The following is a 26,522-nucleotide window of genomic DNA, read 5'->3' on the forward strand; positions in this document are numbered from 1 at the left end:
TATTTCTAGATAACAACATGCTTGACAACAATAAAACAGACGTGGTCGACTGGCCGAGGGAAAACGGAGACAAAACCCTCCTTCAAGGGAAAACTCAGAAACGTCTGCCCGTTTGGCATCCATATTTACATACTTTGTCTTGTACCACTAGATGTCGGGCCTTATCACCCATAAGCTCCTTTAAATTGATGTATAGAAAACATGTCATTTACATGCTCATGTGTAGGAACTATATCAAGTGGTACAAGTGTGTATTACATCGCTTTGTTTGTTGCAGACAAGTGAAAACAAATATATCATTTACATAATAATTTGCATAATAACAGACAACTTTAACCTTAAACATTTTCTTATAAAATAAAAAAAAATTTGAATCGATGTGAACGTATCGGTTCCCCAATACTGAATATCTTTACATTCATATGCGCACGAAGTATTGCATATGAATCACTCGTGCTTACAAAACGCCACGTCGGTTATTCCGTTATAAACACGGACAATTGACCTTACGACAGCGGCTTCTAAGCCACGCCCCCTGATATCAAGGGAGCGAACTCTGTCTATGTCCGTCAAACAAACGAGGAAGTAATGGCGTCTCGCGTCGTTTCGCTTTCCGATATTCCTGACAAATTATCATAAATGTGACATTACAATGCGAAAAAAATAGAAGTCAAAGGAATTTGTAACTGGCTGCTACATCGGAAGGCACGATATATCTTTATAAAATGACGATATCTAACATTGACGGGGTGAAATCTATCCAAGTCAGAGAAAATCGGATAGCCGCCATGTTGTCAACATTGACATCGATACAAAGGAAAAGCGTGTGTGTGACGGATACTGTAAATGCAAACAAGGGTAAGTTTAACTTTTAATAACACCGGTCCTTCTTACAGTATTGTTGAAACAAAGATTAAATCATCGCACAATATGAGTAAATCATAAATGGCCCGAATGGGGAACCCGGAAGTGTCATTAAATAACAGTTATACATGCCAGCTATACAGTATAACCTTGTATTCTATAGTATGAGCAGAAATGGTTTATTGGAGTTATGCATACAAAGTTCCAGTTCTAAGCGATTGAACACTCCCCCTTATGAATAATAATGTAATAGTTGACAAGTGACAATCGTGGGTGATACCAATCTGTAACTTTTGCATTGCTCAAACATTCACATGCTTTGATTTTTGTTCTTACAGAAATTGTGGAACATGTTCACACACTCTGGCTGTAAAAGAAGACCTGGGAGGAAAATTGCCCCCGGTGTGGGGCTCGAACTCACAACCACCAGAACACTGGCCCGGCGCTCTAACCAACTATTAAAGCTGACCGGGCAGCTGGTTCTAACCCACACACACTACCCTCCACCCATTCACCGGTTAAGGCTGGTGGAGGGTCTCCTGCTTTTTACCGTTGACACCATTAAAGTATTCTGATTGATGAATATAAGGAAGTCCCCTTATTATTGTCTTCAACAAGCCTACCGCAACAGGGGACCTAGCATAAGACCGGAAACCGCCCCCCCCACACGATATTTGCCAGTCCAGGCAATGTCAACCACAAGAGAAAACCAGTGATGACAAGTTTTACAAATAATCGGTAGGACCTATTTTAAAGCTTTTTATAACATTTAGTTTTACTTTGCTGTACAAATGTAATGGACTATTTGTCCAGAGAAAAACAACAACCACAAAACATTAGCTATTATCTTGTCAGTATTTCATTATGATATACATGTAGGAAGCAAACATCAAAGGCAGTAGCATTTACAGCTAGTATTAAAATATTTAACAATACATGTAACTGATTTATTTTAATATTGGCATCTTTTATTTATTTCAGGAAAGTGTGGTCTTTTGAAGAGAGTTCTTGAAGTTGTTCAGCATGTTGTTTTGATGGATTCTTGGAAGGATGTACCTCTATGATGTTAGCTTCAGTTCTGGATTATAACACCAGTTGTTGCATATTTAATATCAGATTTATTAAATACATTGTTGTTTTGCAAACATTACTTAAACTTTGATATTTCTTTGGTGTTTATGTATGATATTGTAGGTGAATATCTCTTTATTGCAATGGCAAATATATTTTAAAATATATAGCATTAGCAGAAGTTATTTTTCACTGTTAAAGCTGCACTTTCACAGATTGATCACTTTGACAACTTACACAGGATTTGATTGCATTTATCATATTTTGGCTCGGAGAAGTTTGCTTTGTGATTTATATATTAGTTCTTAATTTAAAGAATGACAAAATAAGCCGATTCTGAGACAAAAAGTGTCAAACTAGAATTCTGTGAGAGTGCAACTTTAAGAATACTGTTAATCGAGTGTGCATGTGATCCGGACTCTGAACATTGGATGAACTATCATTAAATATTGTAGATTTACGTAAATGGCCCAAAATATAAGAATAACAATGAAAATATGTACATGTTTGACTTGTTCTTTATTCATAATAAGTCTAAGTCTTTACAGCACATGTTTGGCAGAATCAAGTTCTAATGAACATAATAATTGATTTAAATGGACAGTGAAATAAATTGTTTTATACAGAAAATAATACCTTAACGATTCAGACCGATCTGTTCTCGTTTTTTTTTTGGTGGCTCAAATATTTATCTGAGTTTTGGAGGAGGCCTAGCTGGTGTGAGCTGGTCAAATACAGTAGCTGCTTGAGGGTCAGGGTTTTCTTGATTGGATTTCCCGTCGACAAAGTGCTGATATGAAAATAAGAAATCTATGAAATGTGTCGGAATGACAGCTACAAAAGCCATTGTTTACATAGGAACCATACGAGTAGATGAGATTCGGAAGCATGCGATGGTTCAGACAAAAATTTAGTTAATTTACGATATTTCCTGATTTACTTTGAAAGCAAAGCAGTTTATAAAAACTACATAACGGTATCAACAAAATTACCTCTATCTTGAATGAAATCAATCGTGTCCATGTTGAACCTGATATTAAATGGCCATTAATGCCGATTTGACAACACAAGCCAAAGCATAAATGTACGATGTTTATAGTTTAAAAATAGTAACACTTATTTAGGTCATGCACGGACAATTTCAGTATTAAATAAATTTTGAGCGGATTGAAATAAGTAGTTTTGTTCAAAAAAATACTTTTGTACAGACGTATAGATGTTTCGCCTTTGAACGATCTTTCAAAATTTCCAAGTTCAGCTGTTGATGAGGTCTTCCACAGAGTCTGATACAGCACTTGTATTTTTCTAAATAACTCGCTGGTTTCGAATACGGAACGAATTGGAAGCCATCTTTAGTCGGCCTGGCTACCTTGTATCCGAATTACAAGTGCCATGACAACACCTTTTTACCATAATACTTAAAAAGGCGAGGAATTGCCAGCGCATGTATATGACGGACTCTGGTCAGTTTGACGGACAAAATGGCGGATAGCAACACGGCTTATCAGCCCTGCATTCTGATTGGCTGATAGGACCTGTCAATCAAATCCTGTCGTAAGGTCAATTAGTTTTCTTCTAATTCGTTTCTTCAAAAGTAGAACATTATACTTCACTGAATACCATTATATAACCTCCTATATAAAACAACAACAACAATACTATTTCAATATTATTATTTTTGAAGTCTCAGAGAAGCACCTGGGAAACCAATCAAATTTAAAAAAACGGGAATTCCGCTATAAATAATCAATTATTTTAATATGATGATCTTTTTTAAATCTACCCATTGTTGATTGTTGATGACATTTTGAACTACTGTTTACAAACTTAAGGTATTAGCCGCGTAATACACACTTTTTTAAAAGCTTTAACCGACAACATAGTTATAATCACGGTACACTATGGGACTTTTATCCAAATTTTGAAGATTTTTTACCGTGAATTAAAAAAGTTATTTATGTTTCATTACACCCACCCCCAAACTCAAAGGGCTACAAAGAGCGACAAGTAAATATTTTGTCTATATTTGAATTTTTTTCCGCATTATCAGAGATTATGAAATAAACACAACAGTTTCTGGTAAAATAAACTTCAGTTAACAGAAAACTAAAGTTCAAACGAACACATTATTAATACACATGGAAAAAAATCATTTTGATTGATCTTATGATTCTTCGGAAAAGAGCAGTTTTTCGATGTTTGAAAATATATAGCAGTTTAATAAAATTCATAAAAAATAGTTAACTATAAGGCAAGCTGCTGAAATCATTTTAGATATTAACTATGATGTCTATTGAACAATTTAAAAGACAATTTATGATAGTTTATCGTCCAGTTTTGAAGAAAATATACATAATGTCATGTTACCATACATTTTTATAGCTAATAAAATGCTTAAAATTCAACCTTTTTCTTGTAAAAAAATATAAAGCTTAATTGGACTTATTCATAAAATGTACTCTTTCAAATAAATGAAATTTACTTATGATACTAACTCAGAATACAGAGTTTAAAACAAATGAGTGTACTTTTAAACTAAAATATGTGAAGAAACAAGAACACTAAGTGGGCTCGCCCCTCCAAAAATATCAGAGTGAAAGTTCTCAACTAATGTTTTTTTTTAATATTATAACATGTAAACAATCTCTGTGGGTATTTTGATGTATATCTGTTTTATTTTGTCATTGGTATTCTAACAATTAGTTTTTTTCACAATAATTCTTCACTCTTCAACATTTGAAGTTTGGTCTGTTCCCATGCTTTGTACTTGTAGTGTGTGCACAGATGATAACTACTCAATGCTGAGTCAATGCTGATTTGGTTTTCATGCACCTTCAGGTACTTTACCCATCAAGAATGTTTAGTGCTGTAAAGGAAAAAAGTTGTACTTTAAAGCCTTTCTAACTAATTAGTATAGATAATTATACTGCCATACATATACAAAATAAAATATAAACAGTTTAATATTTCTCGACATTATTTTGAAAAAACAACAACAAGCTGATACATACATGTATATATATAAAGAAAATTATTAAATTTATCAATAAAATTCATCATCATCATCATCATCATCATCATCATCATCATCACCACCACCACCACCACCACCACCACCACCACCATCACCACCACCACCACCACCACCACTTGATTATTGAATACAGTAGGTTTATAAAAACAAAAACCAAGTCAAATATGTTTTATATGAAACACTCACATCATCTCGATCAGATGCGACTGCCTTGTGGATGGACATGGATGTCAAATCCGCTCTCAAGGATCCAACAGAGTATTTAATGCAGGCTGGAATTCTTCATAACCAAGTGTTGTAGACTAAGTAATATTCAGTCATTTTCCTGCGGAAGAAATTAGACTTCTGATTATCAACCAGTAGAAACTACCACCATAAAATACAAATGCACAAGTATTATACATTCTGCACTAATATCTGTTTTAGCCAAGAGTAAGGGTTGGTAGGCACAAATGTGTAGTTGTTGTGCATATGGTTGATAATGATTCACAACAGTATGGGGTTTTAACGAGACCTACACCAAGCCAATGAATGTCAATAGTGTCCTAGCAGATGCGGCTTCAAGCCCCAAACCACATACAACTTTTTTCACAGGTTAATTTTGAAAAGATGCATTTTGTAAACAAATAACGGGTATGTGCATGTATTGTGGTATGTTAGAAATAGGTCACGTACCAAAACACATCATTTTTAAACAAAAATTTAAGTCTAATATTTTTCTAAGAAAAAACAATCAATTTAAAGATTACATACTCATATTATATCTTAAACATAAGTTATGTACATAAGTACATATAAAAATATGTAACATGTACATAAGTACATGTAAAATATGAACATGCTGTCTAAACATTTAGCTAATAAAAATGATTTAAGAATTCCAAAAATAAATTAAAAAAACAAACGTTTTTGAACACATCAACGTACAAAACTTCTCAAGGATACTTACATTCAGAGCCCTTTGATACGAATATCCCAGTTCCATGCCGATTGTTGACAGTTCGTTTTTTCGAGAGAAAATCTTCTCTTACGCGTATATTTCACTTATAATCCATGTTTAACTGTAATGACTCAAATTGTTGGATGTATCGTAATCAACTGTCAGCGTGTATTTTTAGTGTTTATTTATTTTAAACGTATATTCATGAGAAAAACATCACAATGTTTCCAAATCCTACGATGTAGAAATTCCATTATTGACCTATGAATAGCCGGGAAATACCTTCTGTTTCTAAAAATAGCAACATCCGGTACAGGCCGAATACGCCCGATGTTCGTCGCGATCTGTTACGGCGAGTGGCGATATATGTCGATGTTACCCGATGTTTCCCGAGTTGTATTACATGGCTAATACCTTAATGCCGAAGACAAATATTAAAGAAACCTTTACACATATCTATTTTCACTAGATTCACTTAAACACAATCCATGAATCCATGCAATATATGCAATACACTTATCGTCGTATAAGTCAGATACAGTTACTCGTTTTTTTCTTCAAAAGTGTTCTCTTACAGACGTTTGAACTGTTCCGCTTGGAAGAACACCAGTTTTATCCACGGCTTCTCCTCGGACAATATCCTAGCGAAACGGCTTCTTACGTTTATAAGAGGACTCTTTTGAAGAAAAACTCGTACTGTATCTATGTATAGGCTGGAGATTATTAAGTGATTTCTTCGCGAATAAGTAACCCAAGGAAGCCGATCGCAGCGAAGCGACCGTGGATTTTTATTCAAGAAAAAATGACTTCATAAATTTTAACCGACTTAGCGTTAGCCTCTCCCAAATTGCATCAGCTTTAAAATTAAGCCGTGCGCCTGTCAAAACGACTTGTCAATCAATTCCATATATTGTGACGTCATTTAAATCAGTGTTGACACTGAAAATGCGCCATTGCATATGCAAACAGTAGGCGTGATTATATACGCATGCGCATTCATAGTAATTGACTTAATCTTGAAGAGTCGTCTTCAAAAATAAGTACGATTCTTCAAATATGAAACGAAACATTTTAAAGAACTAGCGCCCCTCATAGACTGACAATGTAGGACAAACACTAATACATAATCATGTATAGACAATATAAATTTGGATACACTCATCCTTGATTTAAGATAAATGAATCGTTATTTAAACTTGACACAACTTGGAAATTCTAGCCATGATAATCATCGAAATGTCTCTATATATGTAAGAATTGTTTTTGTTTCATATCTTTGTATCAACTGCATAACATTAAAAAAATCTATACAAAACCCAGGATAGATGAAACCAGCAAAGTCACAAAACACTTACCTTTTTAGCACTTCGTATTAATAAAAATAAATATATTGCAAAAGTATAAAAACTTTAGCAGGCAAAATATCCATTCTCCCTACACCGTAAGATAAACCCAACTTTCTAACTGAAATAACTACTTCCATATTGATAAATACTACTTGTGGCCTTCCACTTCTGTAGTAGGTCCACTTTGCCCGCCGATCCATCTGGTAAAGTTTCTTTTTTGTGCGTGTGCAAAAATAAAAGTATACACAAACATGTTTTTACAAAAAAACATCATTTATAACGTATTCACTTAAATCAATTTGGTTAACAGTCATTGCTTATGACGAAGAATTATTAAATTCGTATCATGCAATAAAACAACAATTTTGCATTTAAACTAGTACTGGTGATGTCACCGTATACTTTAACGATTCATCTCTGGCAATTCCGCCATGAATGAGCGATGCCGCTATTTTAATTTCGCTTCGTAACAATATAATAAATAAACTAGCACTGGTGATTCAACCGTGTTCAGTGTACATTATAATTCATCTCTGGCGATTCTGCCATAAATCATCAATGCCGAATTTTATAACTTTATAACAATATTTACTAGTACCGTAACTGGTGGTCATTGAATACACACTCCCTGCAGCAATGACAATAGGTAAACCAATGGAATTGAAACTCACTCCGCCCCTTCTTAATCATTGCAAATTTACTTCATATCATCTAAGTATTACTTATTCATTTCTGGCGTTTCCGCCGTGAATCAGCGATGCCGCTCATATGATCTTCAGATTATCTTCCTTAATAATGCAAGAATTATGTAGTGCAGTGACATTAAGCGTATCATAATTGTGTACAACGATCTTTGAATAACACATCTTTACAATATCCTAAGAAATGATCAAATGCATTCAAAATGTTACAAAACTAAACACAATCTACTAATCCCAACTTTTTCTAAGGAACACATATTATAACGGCTTGTCAGCCAAGACAGGCAATTCATCTGTAAAATGGCAGCCTAGCCAAATGTACTTTCAATCATAAAACAAGTATAAAAACAATATCTGTATTCATTAGCAGATACAGATCAAATCCTTGAAACTTACATAAGACATTCTTTTTTATCTCTCAGTTTCTTAACAACTCAACTTATAAAATATTTAAATAAGTATTCTTTAAAAAAACGTATTTTTATGCATTCTGAATTTGAAATCTTCTAAACCAAAAAAATCCCGAATTATTCAGCATTGCTTCAAATCTTTCTCGTTCAATTAAAAGATACGATTAAATTTCATTTATAATACTGATCTTTATATGTTAACTATATGGCTAAAACTATGGCTGATGCTGACAGGCACTTGGACAGGAAGTGATGTCAACGAAGAACATCTGTGATACAGCTCATGTGGTTCCAGCCACGTGGTAGAAACGCGGATTCCGTGTAGCACCGACCTCAATGTTTTGAATCGTTCTCCTACGTGATTCTCGCAAAACAAAATAAAAAATGTCACCTATATATTCTTTAATAGTATTTCAACGAAACAATCACTTTCAAAGTAAAACTAAAAGCACGTAATATTAAAGTGGTGAAAATAACTTCCTTTAACACACTTTTATTGATGCCTTTAAAAACAAAAGAAACATTTCTCACTGGTTACAAATTATGTATGAACTGAATTAACTCCTAATTTCTACATGTTCCATTTCTCCACTGCATAGTTTGAATCATCATGATAATACATGTATTCGTCAGTTGAAATAAATACAACAATCATATTTTCAATACGTTTTACCCCCTGTAAGAGGATTAAAATCATGCTTTGTCCGGTCATTTCTGTAAACACGGACTCCTGCCTACTGCCCGGTACGATCTCAAATTTATCAATCAATTCTAATGACTTGAACGTGTCGATTCCCAAAAGCTGATTGCCTTTACATTCATATGCGCACGAAACACTCGTGCGTTTGCATCATTCGTGCTTATAAAACTCCATCTGGCGGTTATTCCTTTGTAAACAAGGGCAACTAATTTTCTTCAAATTCATTTTACTCCAACGTAGAATATAATATATGATGTTGGCAAAATTGTTATTACTTGTGTATTTCCATTTAAAACATTAAGTGCATTCAAACATGGATATATACATTATACAATACCCTTAACGCAAACGTACGTATTTTAATGGGTAAATATACAGAAAAGTGTTTTAGATCATAACCTAAGTATATTCGTTATCTTAATTAGATGACACGCAAACATTATACGTCTTAAACTATTTTTAAAATGGTTAATGTAAAACACAAGCATAAAGGGCTGTCAGTCGGGTGTAGGAGAATGGAGCGGGAGCACTCCGAAAATAGTTTTTATAAGAAATTATAAATTAAAAAAAAATCATTAATATGATCCTTGAACGAATTTCAATGTAAGTGTTTTGTTGTGGTATACAGACAATTACATTTGCATTAATACTAAATGAATTATATACTTATATTGAAAGCATAAACGGAATATATCTGTTACAATTAACTAATTTTGATTGAATTATCATAAATGAAGATATTAAAAAAATGTGAAAGGTCACACTAAGAAGACACTAGACGACACAAAACACAAAGAATGGAATATGTCACACGTATACGATTTTTCACCGTTCACCATATTCGCTAAGAAGACACTAGACGACACAAAACACAAAGAATGGTATATGTCACACGTATACGATTTTACACCGTTCACCATATTCGCTGATGGGGGGAAATATACGCCGATAATTTGACATGCAATACGACTATTTTTGCCACGGGAAATTTAACATGCATAAGAAGGTCACATATCATGTAGAAATCCGCATTAAGATAGTTGATACTATTAATGTATTGTTACATAGAATATAATTAACCATTTGTAAGTCACTCGAAATGAGTGAATGCTAGGTTTGCATGTACTACGATGCACAAACAAAATGAATGACATGATTCCCATTAATAATTAGTTGAATTTTTGGATATAGGCGTAGAAAAAAGGACTTTTTGTTCCATGCGTGATACTGTTATTTTAGTTGAAAATATTTGTTGGTAGTAGCTGTTTATTGAATTTAATACAAATCTTGACTTTGTTAACATTATTTAATATATTTCCTTAATACACAAACACTTTAACGTAGATATTTAAATTATATCATAACCACATCAATACAAGTTGACAAAAGTACAAAATATAAAAAGAATATGGAAGTATACCCGTTCAAATTTAACCAATATTGATATATTTTCGCAATAACATTAATTAATTAAATGCCATTCAGATAGCTGTAAGCTTTCCTCATAATATGTTTATAAAACACATTATACTGATTATGAAGATTTAAATTGTCATGTTTTACTTGCATATGCAGTAGAACACCGCTATTTCAAAGTCGTCGGGACCCAGCTAAATACTTCGAAATAACGATTATTCGAAATAAACATTGAGAGAAATAATCCGAAGTGCCACCAACGATTGTCTCCGAAAGCCGACGCATCCGAATTCTACTCTACCGGCGTCACAAAATATTTGTGTCGTAAAATTTCAAATGCCTGCATTATACCATTGTATTTTACACAATGAAAAGCGATGTTTAATAAAATTCTGAATGACGATTTTACCGAAAAAAACATCGTTATATACAAATAATATCACTCAACATTAATCACTCTATGTATTCGATACCGTTGTTTGCTCCATACACGCGCCAATTAACCCAAGGCATTCCTTAAACCGCGATAATTGCACCTTATTATAACGTTAATTGGTGTGTCACGCCGATGTCATCGTAGGTGTGAAATCACAACAAAGCGAGGAGCATGGGCCGTCTGCTAGCGGATTCAATAATTACATTGACTATTTTTTGTGCACAGTTTCGAATTCGAAATTGATAAATACATGTGAAAAACGTAATTGGGACCGACAATTTAGTTCGAAAAATCGATTTATTCGAAATAGTGATGTTCGGTTTAAACATTAATTATTACTTTGAATAAATAAGGAAAATAATCGGGACCGAAAGGAAAAGTTCGAAATACCAATTAATTCGGTTTATCGGTGTTCGAAATAGCGGTGTTCTACGTAGAAAACGTTCGTCATAATACTACATAATGAATGTTAGTATATATTCCTTAAACCTAACACAGCATGAATATCAATTTTTATTTGGTAAAATGATTGAAATATAATCCAATAAGTATAACAACGGGAACATATTTATCAAACTCATAAATGTATAAACCTTTGTTGCAGTAGATATTTGACTAAATTCACAACAAATTTATTCGCTATATTTCTGAGCAGCACAAGCATCATATTCACGATGTTTATATCACAGTGTATTGAAGGCATACACAACATTTCGTTCTTATATAAAGGTTCCAATTTGGAGATCGCGATTACATCATGCTCATTTCAAAATATTAGGTTGCAATCATGCTTATACGTATATGTTTATGTACGAACGGTTGTATAGATAAACATAGAAACTCTTTCTGTTGCATGTTAGTGTAGCACAGTGCAATCTTTTGTTGTAATATGTAGCTCGATCTATGTTCTTTTTAGTAAAGAACACACATTAGCATACTTATTAAATCCAGTTATATTTTTAACTTTGGTTTGAATAAATTATAAAATCACGTCTAATACAACGTTTGTCAACCCTACTTACAGTCGCACCATCCGTCCCCGGGAAACCCGATTAAAGGCGGCACGTTCACAGCACGTTTGCGACGCAACTCTGAGGGCGAGCTGCTATGTCGGATGTTTAAGGCGGCGTTTAGAAAAGGGGTGATTTTCATCTTGGGGAAGGAAGGAAAAGTTGTCCTGGATGGCGTCTCATTGTATGATGGTTCAGTGAACCGGTAAGAATAATATAACATGTATAATGAGCGTCAGCTAAGGGTGTTCAGGAGATGACAGGTGTTAACTGTTGTGAAGTAAATAAAATATGTTAAGAATTTCGTTTCTTTACGGTATCAATGTATGAACGTTTTAGGCTAGTATTATTTTTAATGTACAGTAATTATACTCATCACATATATATAGCATGTTATAAGTGGTAGTCAGTAAACCAATTTTGATAGCCTATAAAGTGTTCATAGGTCAGGGGTGGAGTTCAATATAAGTACAATTAGATAGGTTTAGATGCCGTAAAACTAAAGCAGAGTATGATTTTTTTCATGTTTTCGGTAAAATAAGGAGTTTTATCAGTGAAAGAACTGCGGTTGAAATATAGATTTGATATAGAATTTCAAGCTTAGGAGTAACAAAACAAAATTCAAGAACTACTTTCAAAGCAATTGTATCAACTTCCCTGGATAATTACGGCACTTTAGAATCTGAAACTCACGAAACATAATAATTTATCGTAAAGACAGATTGCATATGTTTCAATAAAGGTATTTTTAGAAAACAAACACAACTGATCGCTAATTAGGGAAATGTCAATTTCCAAGTCTCGAACGTTTTGGTTTCAAAACATTTCATAAAAAACAACGGAAACGATTGGTTGAACATTGCTTTATTGTTTTAGCATGTATTCAATAAACAAAAGTCTTTTGTCATGTTTGTTTTACTTTGTAATACGAACTTCCCGGGAAATGCACAAAGCAATTGAGTGATAAATTAAAATACCCCACTCACTCATCTCACCGACGAAGCGTGGTAAAGAAGGTATACTAAGGATTCTTAAAAAATGCAGTATAGTTCTTCTATAGAATAAAGCGTTTAGAAGTATTGATATCACATACGAGTATGTTTATACTTATGGATACTAGTTACGGCTCTTATAAAAATAACGTACTGAACAATTTCTTATGTAATATTCAGTATTAGACATATATATTTCATGTCGATAACTATGCGGATGATGACAAACTAACGTAATAAATGGACCTGTTATACAATTATTCATACAATATTCATACAATATAATTATTTTTATCGAAAATCAGATCGTAAATGATCTAGTAGATGAATGCAATGTTTTTTCAACATGTTTTGTTTATAATGGAATCTATAGTATACAAAACAATATACGAGGATCACGAAGCACGACTTCACCGTCCATGAGGTTGAAAATTATTGTATACTTTGTTTAAAATGAAGACCATATCCGTAACGTAACATTCAGTGTGTAACGTCAGTAGAATCATTTCCTGATTATCCTGCATTACCAATCTTGACTTGTTTTCCACCCTTTTCATAGTAATAACGACGCGAAACGAATCAGTAAGAGAAGCAAAAATGATTTTTTTTGTAATTAATATATTTTAGTCAATGAACTCATATATAATAAAAACACGCACGGTAAACTCGAAAGTGATGACGTAATACAACTGACGCCATAGATTAATGAGTGTGTTTTCAGTCAACTCCTAAATATCAAGACATAAGTAATAAATGGAATTGGAAATTAATATACGGTCATAGAAAAAGTGTTTATTTAGTAGCAGGTGGTATGATACAATGCGTTATAATGGAATAATTAACATGTATTTTTCTGCGTAAATGACGTATTTTTACGTGCTCCATGGGAGATCATGAATCTCGGTTAAATTGCAAATACCGTTGGTCAAATTTTACGTTAACTCTCACTGGCTCGTCATTGTATAGACAATTGGGTTTTCCGCCTGACGTAGAATATTTCAGTCCCCCGATTCCGTTGTCGTTGATATGAATCATACAAGTTTCAGTGTTAAAGGAAAATGTGCCAGAACAACAGTAAGATACATACCAGATGGGTTAATTATATCTTTAACGACATAGATACTGAAAGTACTCACATACTACACCTTATAACTCCATAATTGTTCATGTTCATTTCGAACTAGGGCATTTGGGATTACAGCGTTTAAGTCATGCCCTCTGATACAGTGAACACAAACGGACGAGCGTAGATCATCCCATTACAGTTCTCTTGTTTAATAATGATAAGGTTTCTATACCGTCTGCATGTGAGGGTATATTATCATCTCAGCTTAATGATAAAATTATGTTTTGAACTTAGCAGAAAGTGTGTTATTGTTTATATTAACACAAATAAAATTTGACGAATGATATGTATTTAGGCAAGATATTCATCGAGTGAAAGTTAAAGTTATATGTGTTAAAGGTTGTGGGAAAGTTCATACGTTAAATACACACGGACTTTGAAAGCGGAACTGGCTGCCAAAGGCAGCACAGAGGCGGACATAGATCAGAAAGAGAAGCTGGAAGAGACGTTCACTCTCGATGGTCAGTGACTTTTATTAGTATTATGTTGTCGATATTCTTCCTCTTTTGAGGATATGTATTCTGGTGTTGCATATGAATTGGTATGCCCAACTGTCGTTTTCCTACTTTAATTTAATTTGCGGATATGCGTACTAAATTCCAGTTTGGATGCATGATTACAAGGGAACAGTAAATGTAAAATTCAAATATCAATATACGTCTCCAACTGTTTCATATAAAGGATAAACAGTTTAAATTTTCCAAGTAACGTAATGCTGTTTTCTGTTGCTTTGTCCTTAATATTATTTAATTTATTAAAACCAATGAATTTACTGCCACAAAATGTGTTCCCTTTCAAAATCAATGATTACACTAATTATAAGTATAATGTATTATATATTACATGCCGACGTATATAAAATTTCCATATCATAATAGTGCATAGTTGTTTGAATATACAATATGTGTGTATACAATTTCTGTTCAAGGTTAATGTAAACACAATCAGAATTACTATCAAAACACGTTATGTAGGTATTCAATCTGTTCTACATTATCAATATTACCCAATGCAATTTTGTTGACCGTGTTGGTTTTGTTTCATAATATTTGTCGTCAGCAAAATATTACATTTCCATATTCATATGAAAAACTACAGAAACAAGCTCAGTAGCCAAAAGTTTTAACATAAACCCCGTTTTATGACAAAGAACGTCACAGACATAAAAGAGAAAAAAAAAAGAAATTACAAACAAGAAATATGGAACAACAGCACAAACATCACAGTGCATATACACTATATAAAATAACTAGGTGTGTTTATCAATACCACATTATTTCATCATCTATATAGTAGCATGTTGCGTTTATAACGTTTATATCGCTTTAAAGAATACAATGTGTCTTTTCAGTACGGGGATTGAGCATTGTTTATGTACATTTATTATACTTTCAGTTTGCAATACACCTTATACGGTTTGTTATTTCAGGTTTATCTTGGCTCAAATCTGCACTTTCCTAAAGGTGCGGATAATGAAGTTAACAGAGTATCACAGAGCCGTATGTACATTCGAAAGGATTATTTTAAACACACGTTTACGGTTCATTGGCCATAAATTTCCTTATGTACCTGTTGTTGATATTCCCTCTCCAATGACCCTTATGTTGAAACATATCACACTTGTTGTATATTGTATTGTACAGAGTTGTCTTACTTATACTTATTTCATATAATGTTTACTGTTGTTTTTCTCGGTGACAAATAAATGCATTTTGTGATTATTGCATTTGTCGACCAACAAACATTCAGAATAGTAATATTTAATGCGAAGGTAAAATGGAAGCAAACTGTCGTAGTAATTTGATCAAGGAGACAAGGCAAGCATAAACTGCCCATGGCGTTTTTTATAACGTACGCTCAGCAGTTTGGTATCGTTTTTCTAACAATATCATAATCGATTGGAAAATGTATTACATGTGAATGATGATGGTCACAAGTTTGAAAATAAATACACTTCAGTCTATGTTGTAAAACGTCTTTCGCAACATAAACAGCAAATTATTATATTTACAATAAAGTCTTATTATTTTTTAATAATGTCTCAGAAATATAGTAATGATTCATTTTAATTTTAGCGCAAACTGCAGTATTAAAACGTTACATGCAAAGGTGTTAATGTAAACTTTTTCAACAGATCTATAATTGTTTGCTTGCGAGCTATATATCGCGGTATGTACAGTTTCGGATGTACTAAGTTTCGTTTTACTAAGGGTAAGGACGATTACTAAAATATTTACCAATGACTCTGTTGTGATATGTGTGTACTATTTGTTGTATTTAAGCGTTATACATACATTTCTTGGAATTTGTTAAATTATAGCTTATTGTAATGTTATTCTAAATGTCCGCAGTACATTGGCTAAAAAAACTAGACAACGTTAATTAACACGCACTTAATATTTCGTCTACCATGTATCTTATCTTATCTTGTCTTGTTAACTTAGGTTTGGTAGCCCCGCGAGGTGATGGTCCGTTCTGTCCTTACATCATATGTTATCGTACAGAAGAAATCAACGTATTATTACTGTGTCACTGTTTAAATAAAAGACATTAAATTGTATTGAATTTGTATTGTAACTCTACATTTTAATCGGAAAATAAAGACGAAAATGCTGACCATGTTTACATTCAAATAGAAATTGCATTTTCTTTGCAAACTATTTGAAATATATATATATATATATATATATATATATATATATATATATATATATATATATATATATATATATATATATTTCTCATTTCCTTGCTCTGTATCTAAACGGTTTTGCTTTGTTGACAGGTTACATTGTTAGTCGTGAAGTATTGTTAAGTTCATAACCCAGGTCAATATAACTCTCGTTTTGAAATAAGAGAACATCATTGTTAAACATAGCGTACTCGTTATTGGTTAAATATGCGTCAGCACGTGTTTGTTGAGGGGGTAGACATAGCATGCTTAGCTGGAAATGTGTATATCACATTTGCCCTCATACGTGTTTAGAAAGTGCCATACCTGGTTTGCCTAGGCCGGGATCGAGTCCGCACACGCTTCTGACCAAGGCTACCAATTTTCGATTTTCCGTATGTAAGTTTGGTTAGTGGTCACCAAGCCGGAAAAGAGGGATTTTCCTGTGTTTTCAGGTTCCACACACAAACAAGCAACATTCTCGCGCAACATCGCGCCAACGAGTGTGACTAAGAACCGGTTTACTACTCTACTGAACAATAGTGGTAAACTATATAATGTTTAAAGTTAACCTAGTTCGTGTTTGCCCCCATATTGGTTTTAAGAAAGTGACATTGTAAACCATGCCACTAATAATCATAGGAATATTTCTGCACTCATTATCTTACAAGAGGTCAATGATCTGTATCTTGTTTTACTGGCTAAACCTGGCTGTTGTTTTTTCTAAGACAGGTTTGCCTCTATAATTTAGAGGCAAATATCTAGGAGAATCTAGGACAATTTTGCTTGTGTACTCACTTTAATCTTATTAGGTAAGGTTGTAAATCTTGCTGTGCTCGTTACTGGGTAACATCAAGTTCGACTCATTTAGGTTTCAGAGGTTAAAAATTGCGTACTCGTAAAAGGCTTAACAGAGTACAAATTTGCCATAACATTAATTGTAGAAATTGGCGCACGTTACTTATTTAACATAGGACAAATGTTCACTGTTTTGGTATAAGGGATATAATCTGTGTGTTTTCATAACATACTTCAAGTCGGATGCTTACACCGTGGCGTCAAGCTATAATGCAGCAAACTTGCTTAGACAGAGCGTCGTAGACTTTTTTTTTTTTCTCTTTAGAAGATACGAAATGTGTTCAAACTGATAAGCTCAAAACTGATTAGCATTAACAGATAATAAGTGATGTATATATCTTACGAGTTGATTTTTTTTAATATCCTAAAGCAAATACACGTTTTTGAAATCATGTTTTGTTTTATGTTGAGAGTGTTTTCTAGGTTTCTGTCTACAAAATTTCTATCATAATGGAAAGGTTTATTCTAAACTTCAAATACAAGGCGGATAATGACAAAAGATAATCACTTATACCGCTCGCTACTTATCGAACGTTGTAATTCGAAACATGGTGTTAATCTGATACGTTGTTTGCGACAGGTGGTCCTCTTAAATACCATTAACTCGGGATGTTGGTGCCGTGTCGGGTATTGATTTATAATTACGTAAGGTATATACACGTGATTTATGTTAGCGAGAATGTTCATACTGTGTTAATGAGCGCCAGCGTAGATTATTTAAATTAAATAAGCCATTTGTCTGCACAAAAGTACAATCAGTTAAAACAACTTTGTAGTTTTAAAGCAGCAGTGGGAGGAAAAATGACTATGATAAAACTACGTGTATCGTTATAAAATACGTTGATATATTATTGGCATTCATCAATGCATACAACCAATAGGAGATTGAACAGAATGAAACACCACGGGACGCTACCTTGGGTCTCAGAAATAGAGGAAGTAGACCTAAAAACTAACACACGTTAGTGACTGCTATTCCAGCAGCTGGACCTCCAATACAGCAGACGGCATGACTAGCACGCTTGGTTGAGTTTGTGTGGAAGATCAAGAGGAAAATCTTTACAAAATGCTCTTAGGATATCGACGAAAACATATGTTATTCCAAAAATATTATAAAGAGCCTAATGTAAGAAATCAAATGGTCGGCGTTCAAAGACCGCTCACACAAAACACATTTAACCAAAAAAAACAACACGGTAAGTATGTCTCAACATAGCTTAAATTCCAATTAATCCGGTTTTGGGAGATAATTTGAAACACTTTAGTGCATAAGAAAAACTTCCGAAGGACTAAACCATGATCTGGATACTGAAATTCAACGACTAACACATGGCAATAAAATATTAATATACAATTTTGACCATTTTAAAACAAGGTATTTAATTATTGCATTGAAACAATTTTGTATTGTTGCAGCGCAGGATTCGAAGCACAAAATTAGAGTAGGGATGAAATATCTATTTTTTGCACCGGACTTATTTCATGGAAAAAGCTCGATACATGTATTAATCAAAAGTAAAACTCAAAATAATAATTCAAGAAATGAATATTACAACACACACAAAATTAAAAAATGATAATGAGTGCCGTGTAAATGCAAAATACTAGAATAGTGCAGTTGATTAAGAAAGGTTATCAGGCAAGGCTTTGGAACTTATTATCTAGTTCCGTTTTCCAGCCAGATAAATTTTCTTTCTCCAAGTCACTAACTTAATATTCTAATAATCGTGTTTCTTTGTTATTACAAACTTACACATTACCTTTAAGAATACAAAGAGGGTGGAGGGGGGGGGGGTGCAAGAGTTACTACTAAGACACTACTCATGCAGTGTTTAAGTGTGCCACAAATAGTACCCAATATGTGCAAATTTATTCATTACATTTATAGTCAAAGTATTAGCATTTTAGGTATTCAATATCAATTAAAAACATAAAATCTCTATAAAGTATATACATCTTGATCGATCACCGAACACTTATCTAATCATATAACAATTTCACTTGTAATAGGTCAAGATCATGAATGTGTTATTAATCGCAATATAGAAATAAATGTGAGATGTTTAGAACTGCAATAGGAAATTAATAATGAAGTGAGATGTTGCCATTCATCACAGGAAGTGAATCAACGGTCGTTAAATGCTTCATATTTTCTTCAGCATAAGTGGGTGGCGTTAGGGTAAATGTAATTTTTCTGGCCGTTTTTTCTGCCAGTGTCAGTATCATGCAAATACTGTGTAATGAAGCTTTCTGAGCAAAGTATATTCAACCAATCACACGTGTTACCATATGTTATAAGATGTTATAATATGCAAAAAAAGGTTGGTCATGCAAGACATATACATGAATATCAAGATACAAGTGACTAAACGACTAATGTTTTACATGTACGGTCTATCCGGACATCACGTACTCTATATTCCAATATGAACATTGCGCACTCACTAGCGCCTTCCTTCCAAGGAATGTCTTTTTAGCGCCGGTTCAATGCGTTATAATTGGCCCAAATCACTCAGAACAATGTATCATGTTGGTGGCGTGAGCTGCGCTGTCTGTTTGTAGGCAACGTGTTTAGCGATCTTGATGCCCCCTCAACTGTAGCCTTGTCGTTTGTTTTTGTGGTGAAAACGTCAAGCACGCACTGGAATATCTCCCTGACGGTAGCGTTCCACTCCTGCTTAAACATTGAACTACTGATGAAATAGAAGATGTGGTTAAAAATGAAATTACAGTTCACTAGCATGACTAACACCGAAGTCCATAGGTCCTTTTCTTGCAATTGCTCTTGGTGATGACGTATCAAAGCGATTTCTTAGCACACCGTATACAGTGAATTGTAGGGAAGGTAAGACGAAAAATCCGCTTACGAAGAGAAGTCACTTAGTCAAGGATTTCATACTACGTCGTGATATTTCTTCATTCTCATTCGGTATTGTGCTGGCGTTCTGGGGATACGTCCGACATAAAATCCTTTTTTGAACAAATAATGGAACAATTATAGTTACATTTCCGCAGATTATTAACAACATTGGGATTACCATAAGAACCATCAGTATCAGTGCTCTCCATTGTACCAAATACAATTCTTCAAATCCCTTAGAGGCGAACGAACAGTTCAGGACAGTGATATTATCATATACTGTAGTCTTTGGTTCATAGCCAACAGTGTACCAGGCGGGGAACAAAAAGCATAACACCAGCAAAGTCATCGATGCAATCACGGCATTTTTTGTGTGAGTTTCGTTTTAGCCCAAACTGGGCATCTGACCATAAGAAGTATTTCCGTCGTTAACAAGACCAGTAACCAGACGGAATAGCCTGCAACCACGTAGGTTATATCCATGGCACTCTCTTACAAAACACCGTATGCAGGTTTTTCACTCGGATTGTAGTTGTGTTGTCAATCCTGGTTGTGAAAACAGACGACCATGAACAAGTTAGGTCAGAATACAAAAGACAGATTAAATAGATGCTTGTCGAAAACTTACTGATTTTGGGCCGTTTAAGGACCATTACGTTGGCGATATTTCCACAAGTTCCAGTGATAATAAGTAAAACTGGTACAGTTTTTCCACAGCCAACATCTCGCATGGCATTCGGGGAAGGTTTCCGAAGAACATCTATCCATTTTGAATTGTGTAAACTCCTTATGGAATGTTTGGTCTACACTTGGTTTTCTTGGTTGAATCTTAAGCAATGACTGAATAATTCAATATTTCTACCGTTGCAAATTATTATCGATCACATCTTCATTTTGATATTTGAATATTCATTTATCGCACTTTTCAAGGAACGGATGTATCCCAGTATGGGCTATATATGTATTAGGACATTTCTTACCGTTCTATCACGACGATATTTCAGTTTGGTTGCTCTGGTAACAATACATAATTAATAGGATTTTAGTGCAATTAAAGGAAACAGCAATTTATTGACCTATTTTGTTTTACATTTTTCATAAAAAAATCCATTTAAAGCACCGTGTTTATTTTATATTCAGCGCGTAGTTAATGTATTTAAATAGTTTATTTGTGAATAATTGTTATGCTTTCATATTATCGTCACATAAATATTTGTCATACGTTAAAGTATGATTTCTGACAGCGCGGATACTTTCCTATTATGTAATACATATATAACACACACATAACACTCACCTTTGGTACACTGACATCAACATTGTCCGAATTCAATTTTTGTCAAAAAATCTTGATTTGTGTTGCCGACATCTTTTCCTATGTTAGTATGACATGATATTTATTATAGGTTAAAATAAATGAAGTTTTTCAGTCGATTGATACTTCGGACTCACACAATTTAACCAGGTATGATGAGTACAGTAGCCTCGGTTTGTTTGATATATCATCGTGTTTCGTTCTGCTGTTGAACAATAGCCATGTAACTTCGTTCGCTATTTTCTCCCACCAGCATCTCCAACTCATCTTGGGAATGAAAAAAGAAGTAAGGAAACGACGTGCTGCCAAAAACGTCTTTGAAAAAAAAAACTGTTCACCAGTATAAAAAGAATAAAATGGAATCACCTTACTCCTGGGCTCCTGGAGTCAATTACGTAAAAATAAAATGCAAATCTACATTACAGGTGTAAGTTCTAATGACGTGTTTTAAAACAGCTATTCATTCGAACATTTGCCCTGACATATTTGAGCAATGCATTATTTAACAACTAGTGCAATTTGTAAGGTCGCGAATTTGTAACCAAGCGATAAGTTTTTTAACGATGCATATAAATCGTCATTTATTGTATAGGTTTATTATAACCTTTGTGCAAATACCAATTACCTCGCGAGAAAAAACAACAACATTACAATGTAATAAAGGCGTGATTATCAATGACAAAAACACTGAAAACTAACTTACAGTTTTCGAGGTAATACCTAATATACAATACCGGATTGACGAAAAATAGTCACGTGGAAAGTGTCGTGTTTCTAGTGATACGTTTTGGTACAAGATTCAATATAATTAAACAATTCAATTTAATTTAAACAGTTTGTTAATGAATTGACCCTCACAATAAATCGATATTTTTACAATCTGAATAAAATTCAATTGGTCCACAAATAATTGCATGTACTAGGTAACAGTAAGTAACAATATAAATTGGATAATATTCTATAGACTAAAATTCAAAAATGCAAGCATGAAACATGATCAGGGGAAATATTCAATGTACAACGTTTAACTCAATCTTATTATCATACATGTAACACTCATTCACGATATAGTAAACAAATTGTTATAACGCGATCCGCACCAGTATCACTGAGGATCACCGTCCACCGGATAAAGTAGCCCATATGAGACAAAATCACTACCATCTTTACCTTGGCGGTAAGATTCTTGTTGCAAATAACCAAAGTTTGACACAATGAAGTATAAGTATAGCATTAAAAAGACATCTAGGTATGCATACATAAACACAAGTGTGGTTCATGGCTTAAAGCATTAGTAACCTGGTGTTAAAGCCATAAGCCACAGTTAAACTAGTAAGTTATTGTTCAATGGCTGGATTAAACAATTTTTTAATACTTTAGCTTGTGAATGTCAAAAAGTATGGAGGGGTTTGTGTATTTGACAGTCAAGTTTTCCTGTAATTTTAAGAAATCGTATTTACATCTGAGAATCTGTAGTTTTATTCGTTTGAAACAGAGGAGAGCACTAGTTATGGATTCCAAGAAGATCCCGTATGGCCGTGTAACACATCAAATCCCAACATGAATTAGAAATATATATTTGCATTACATTTTGATATTAGACCTCTTTTTCTTAATTTGAAGAAACTATTTTTAATGTTGAAATGCTTCTTCATACACTAATGGCTTTGCTATTACACAACAAGTATTTGAATATCAACAGATCACTATTTTCAAGTACAGGTTTACTGCTATACCTAGTTCATATGATGTGAACAAATAACAGCTGTTTCCTAATAATGAGAAATTTTGACAGAAAAAAATCTGAGATCGCGTTGTTTACTTTTCGCTAGGGCTACTGTATCCAATATACGGTCATCCAAGGTGAGTATTTAATATAGCTTGAACAAACCTCAGTGATTCCGTTTCATCTATTGGCAATTAATGTAAATTCCAATCAAAACGCTTATTAATGCTAATGTTTTGATATAATTTACCACTATTAAGATCAGATACATTTCTGTCCATTTCTATAATATTTAACCTAAAATACATAATCCTACACTGTGCTTAATCCGTTCACAACGGTTTTTAATCTTTATTTTCACCCGACATTTCATTTAATATAACATTTCGTATTACCAATTATATAACGCGCATTAGTACATTGGTAATTTTAATAGGCTTTATATGTAATGAACACTACTGTGAGGGGATATATTAAAATATGGATACTGCACGCATTGCTACTGTTTTGCGCTGTGCAAGGTCAAATTCAACCAGAACTTCAACTCGGAAAATGTCTCGAAGGGCACTTGATAAATACACTATATCCGGTCTCTTTTCAAATGTGTATCACGGAATGCACACTCAGAAAGGCGTGTACTTCTCTCAATTTTAGTCGGAGATAACATTTGGGCAAACTGAAATCTTCACTTAACGGCTCTTCTGTGGAGTCTCATAGCCGATTGTCAATCTTTCCAGAAACGTATATCGCTAATGCTAGTGTGAATGAAATTTCAGTTGGTGTTGGAGGAGTTAGGAAAATAGTTTGTGATCCTGAAAAATTACGGGTTTCGGAAAATAGACTGTATAGTGTTTAACAGATGGTCAGTGGTCGGTGTTGGTTTTTTGTGATTATGCATGTGTGAACTTAATCATTCTAGATACACTACTATTGTAAATTTTGTAATTTGATTGAGAATGGTATAGTTACCAACTTAAATACATCCCGTCTGATAGCACAACCATACTTCCTGAGTGGGACCTGTATATAACTGGAATGGGAATCTCGGTTTACAATGAATGGGGGAAATTACACGAAATGTGTGGAAGGCTCTTGAACCACCCTAACGACTTGTTCAGCAGAGGGAAATTTCAGTGGATGCGGGACAACCCACCAAAGCTATTCCCATGAGACAGAAAACTGCGTTGATGTCTGCCAAACGTTCGCAGATACTTTCCAGAAGATAACAGAAATGAAGCTGAATTACAAGGACCACGAGACACTACATGGATTAGACTCTGACGGATGTAAACTGGCGTGCTTATCAGCATCATTTTCGTGTTCCTCGTTCGAACTTAACGGCCTTCTCTGTGTAACTTGGCGATGGAGAATGCGACTGAAGGCAGATTGGATTGTTAAGAGACGCCTCCGGATGGACGTAATATCAGAGGGATTGTCTGAATTAGCCAACACCATTATACTTTCAATACGACCATTCAATATTTCACAAATATCCAATTCTAAGATTTGCATGTTTTATGTAATTATGTGAATGATGTACTGCATCTTTAGTCAAAAGTTGGTTTATAAAATTTGAATGCTGTTGTGTTGCTGTTTGTTTCTGAACTGTTAAATTGCAGTTTCCATGTCTTAGCACGTGTACTCTTATGATATGAGTGGCACATGCTATTTTCATACTTTGTTTTCTTTTCTTGATGAAGAAAATAAAATCCAGACATATAACAAAACGGTAACTTATGCAACACGTTACCCGTTTGAAGATTGTTGTTCACGAATCAATTGTAGTGTTGTTATTATGCGCTATACATATGATGGCGTTGTATGTATTAAGCGCTTGAACGCGAATACTTTCAATTAAAAACACTTTATTTATGTTTATTGATGTAGCATAGAATGACTACTGCTCGCACCCACATACGCGGACACACACCCGAGCATGCACTCACGAACGCTCACACACACAGGCGCGCGCACGCACGCCCGTACGCACGCACGCACACACACACACACACACACATTGTTAATGTTTGTTCATTTAATTTCTAGCAAATAGCCCCGTTTGAAATAAGCATTCATTTGTACAACATCACGTATCCCTATGCACATGTTCATTTGTCTTGAGTAAATAAAAATAAAATAAGCTAGTCATGTAGTTTAAACTTAAAAAAAAATGAAACAGGATAGTAAAACATACAAACTGGCTGTAATTTACATGTCAGTATACAGCCAAAAATGCATTTTATTATATCGTAGAAAACTACTTTATCCAAAATTATCATACGGAGCCTAATTTAAGGATTTAAAGGGTCGGCTTTTTAAACACCGCTAAGACAAAAACAGTTAAGAAAAAAGGAAAGTATGTATAAACATAGTTTATATTCTAATATATTCGGTGTAGGGGTATAACTTGTAACAATATAGTGCACTGGAAAAAAACTTGAGGATAACGGTATGGTAGCAGACCGTTAGTGGATCACCATGTGAGTTTCCGAATGAGTAAAACCATTAATCGGGACCTGCAATTCATCGAATAACACATGGCATTAAGATATTATTATACAATTTTGACCATTTAAAAAGGTTATTTATTCATTGCATTGAAACAAATTGGTATTTTTGGAGCGCAGGATTTGAGGCACAAACAAAGGATTATATAATTATATATATTTTTTGGGAACCGACTCATCTCATGCAACATGTTCGAAACATGTAATATCTGAAAGTAAAACTCGAAACATTTATGCCATAAATAACTATAACAACACACACAAAATGCAAAATGATTATAAGTGTCGTGTAAATGCCAAATAATAGGTAAGTACCGTTGATGAAGAAGGTTTATCATGCAAGGCGTGGGAATTTATCATCAAGTTCCGTATTTGAGTCAGATAAAAATGCTTCATCCAAGCCACTTACCTAGTATTCTTTTAATCATGTAACTTTGTTTATACAGAACTCATCCATTACCTTTAAATAATTAAAAAGGGGGGCAACAGTTTTTTTTTCGCTATTAAGATCAAGACACTACTGATGCAGTATTTAAGTA

The 26,522-nt window shown here is 33.9% G+C and overlaps 1 protein-coding gene and 2 long non-coding RNA genes across 4 annotated transcripts in view; 2 read left to right on the forward strand and 1 right to left on the reverse strand.

The window, feature by feature from the left end:
* The window catches only part of LOC128240324 (uncharacterized), a 30,070-nt gene extending 14,451 nt beyond the window's left edge, over nt 1-15,619 (forward strand). For both annotated transcript variants that reach the window (XM_052956926.1, XM_052956927.1), the window contains 3 exons: nt 11,943-12,133; nt 14,386-14,507; nt 15,476-15,619. In XM_052956926.1, coding sequence (XP_052812886.1) covers nt 11,943-12,133; nt 14,386-14,507; nt 15,476-15,507 — 345 coding nt within the window. In that variant the 3' untranslated portion in view covers nt 15,508-15,619. The remainder of the gene's footprint in view (nt 1-11,942; nt 12,134-14,385; nt 14,508-15,475) is intronic.
* On the forward strand, nt 519-2,107 carry LOC128240327 (uncharacterized). The gene is made up of 3 exons (XR_008262143.1): nt 519-858; nt 1,203-1,602; nt 1,846-2,107. It is a non-coding gene; the product is annotated as an uncharacterized LOC128240327 (long non-coding RNA).
* On the reverse strand, nt 1,615-3,481 carry LOC128240328 (uncharacterized). Its single transcript, XR_008262144.1, has 3 exons — nt 3,134-3,481; nt 2,572-2,725; nt 1,615-1,942 (listed from the first exon to the last, which is right to left on the reverse strand). It is a non-coding gene; the product is annotated as an uncharacterized LOC128240328 (long non-coding RNA).
* Nucleotides 15,620-26,522: the final 10,903 nt, after the last annotated feature.

The sequence above is a fragment of the Mya arenaria genome, chromosome 7 (assembly GCF_026914265.1).
Source record: "Mya arenaria isolate MELC-2E11 chromosome 7, ASM2691426v1".
Taxonomy (NCBI): Eukaryota; Metazoa; Mollusca; class Bivalvia; order Myida; family Myidae; genus Mya; species Mya arenaria.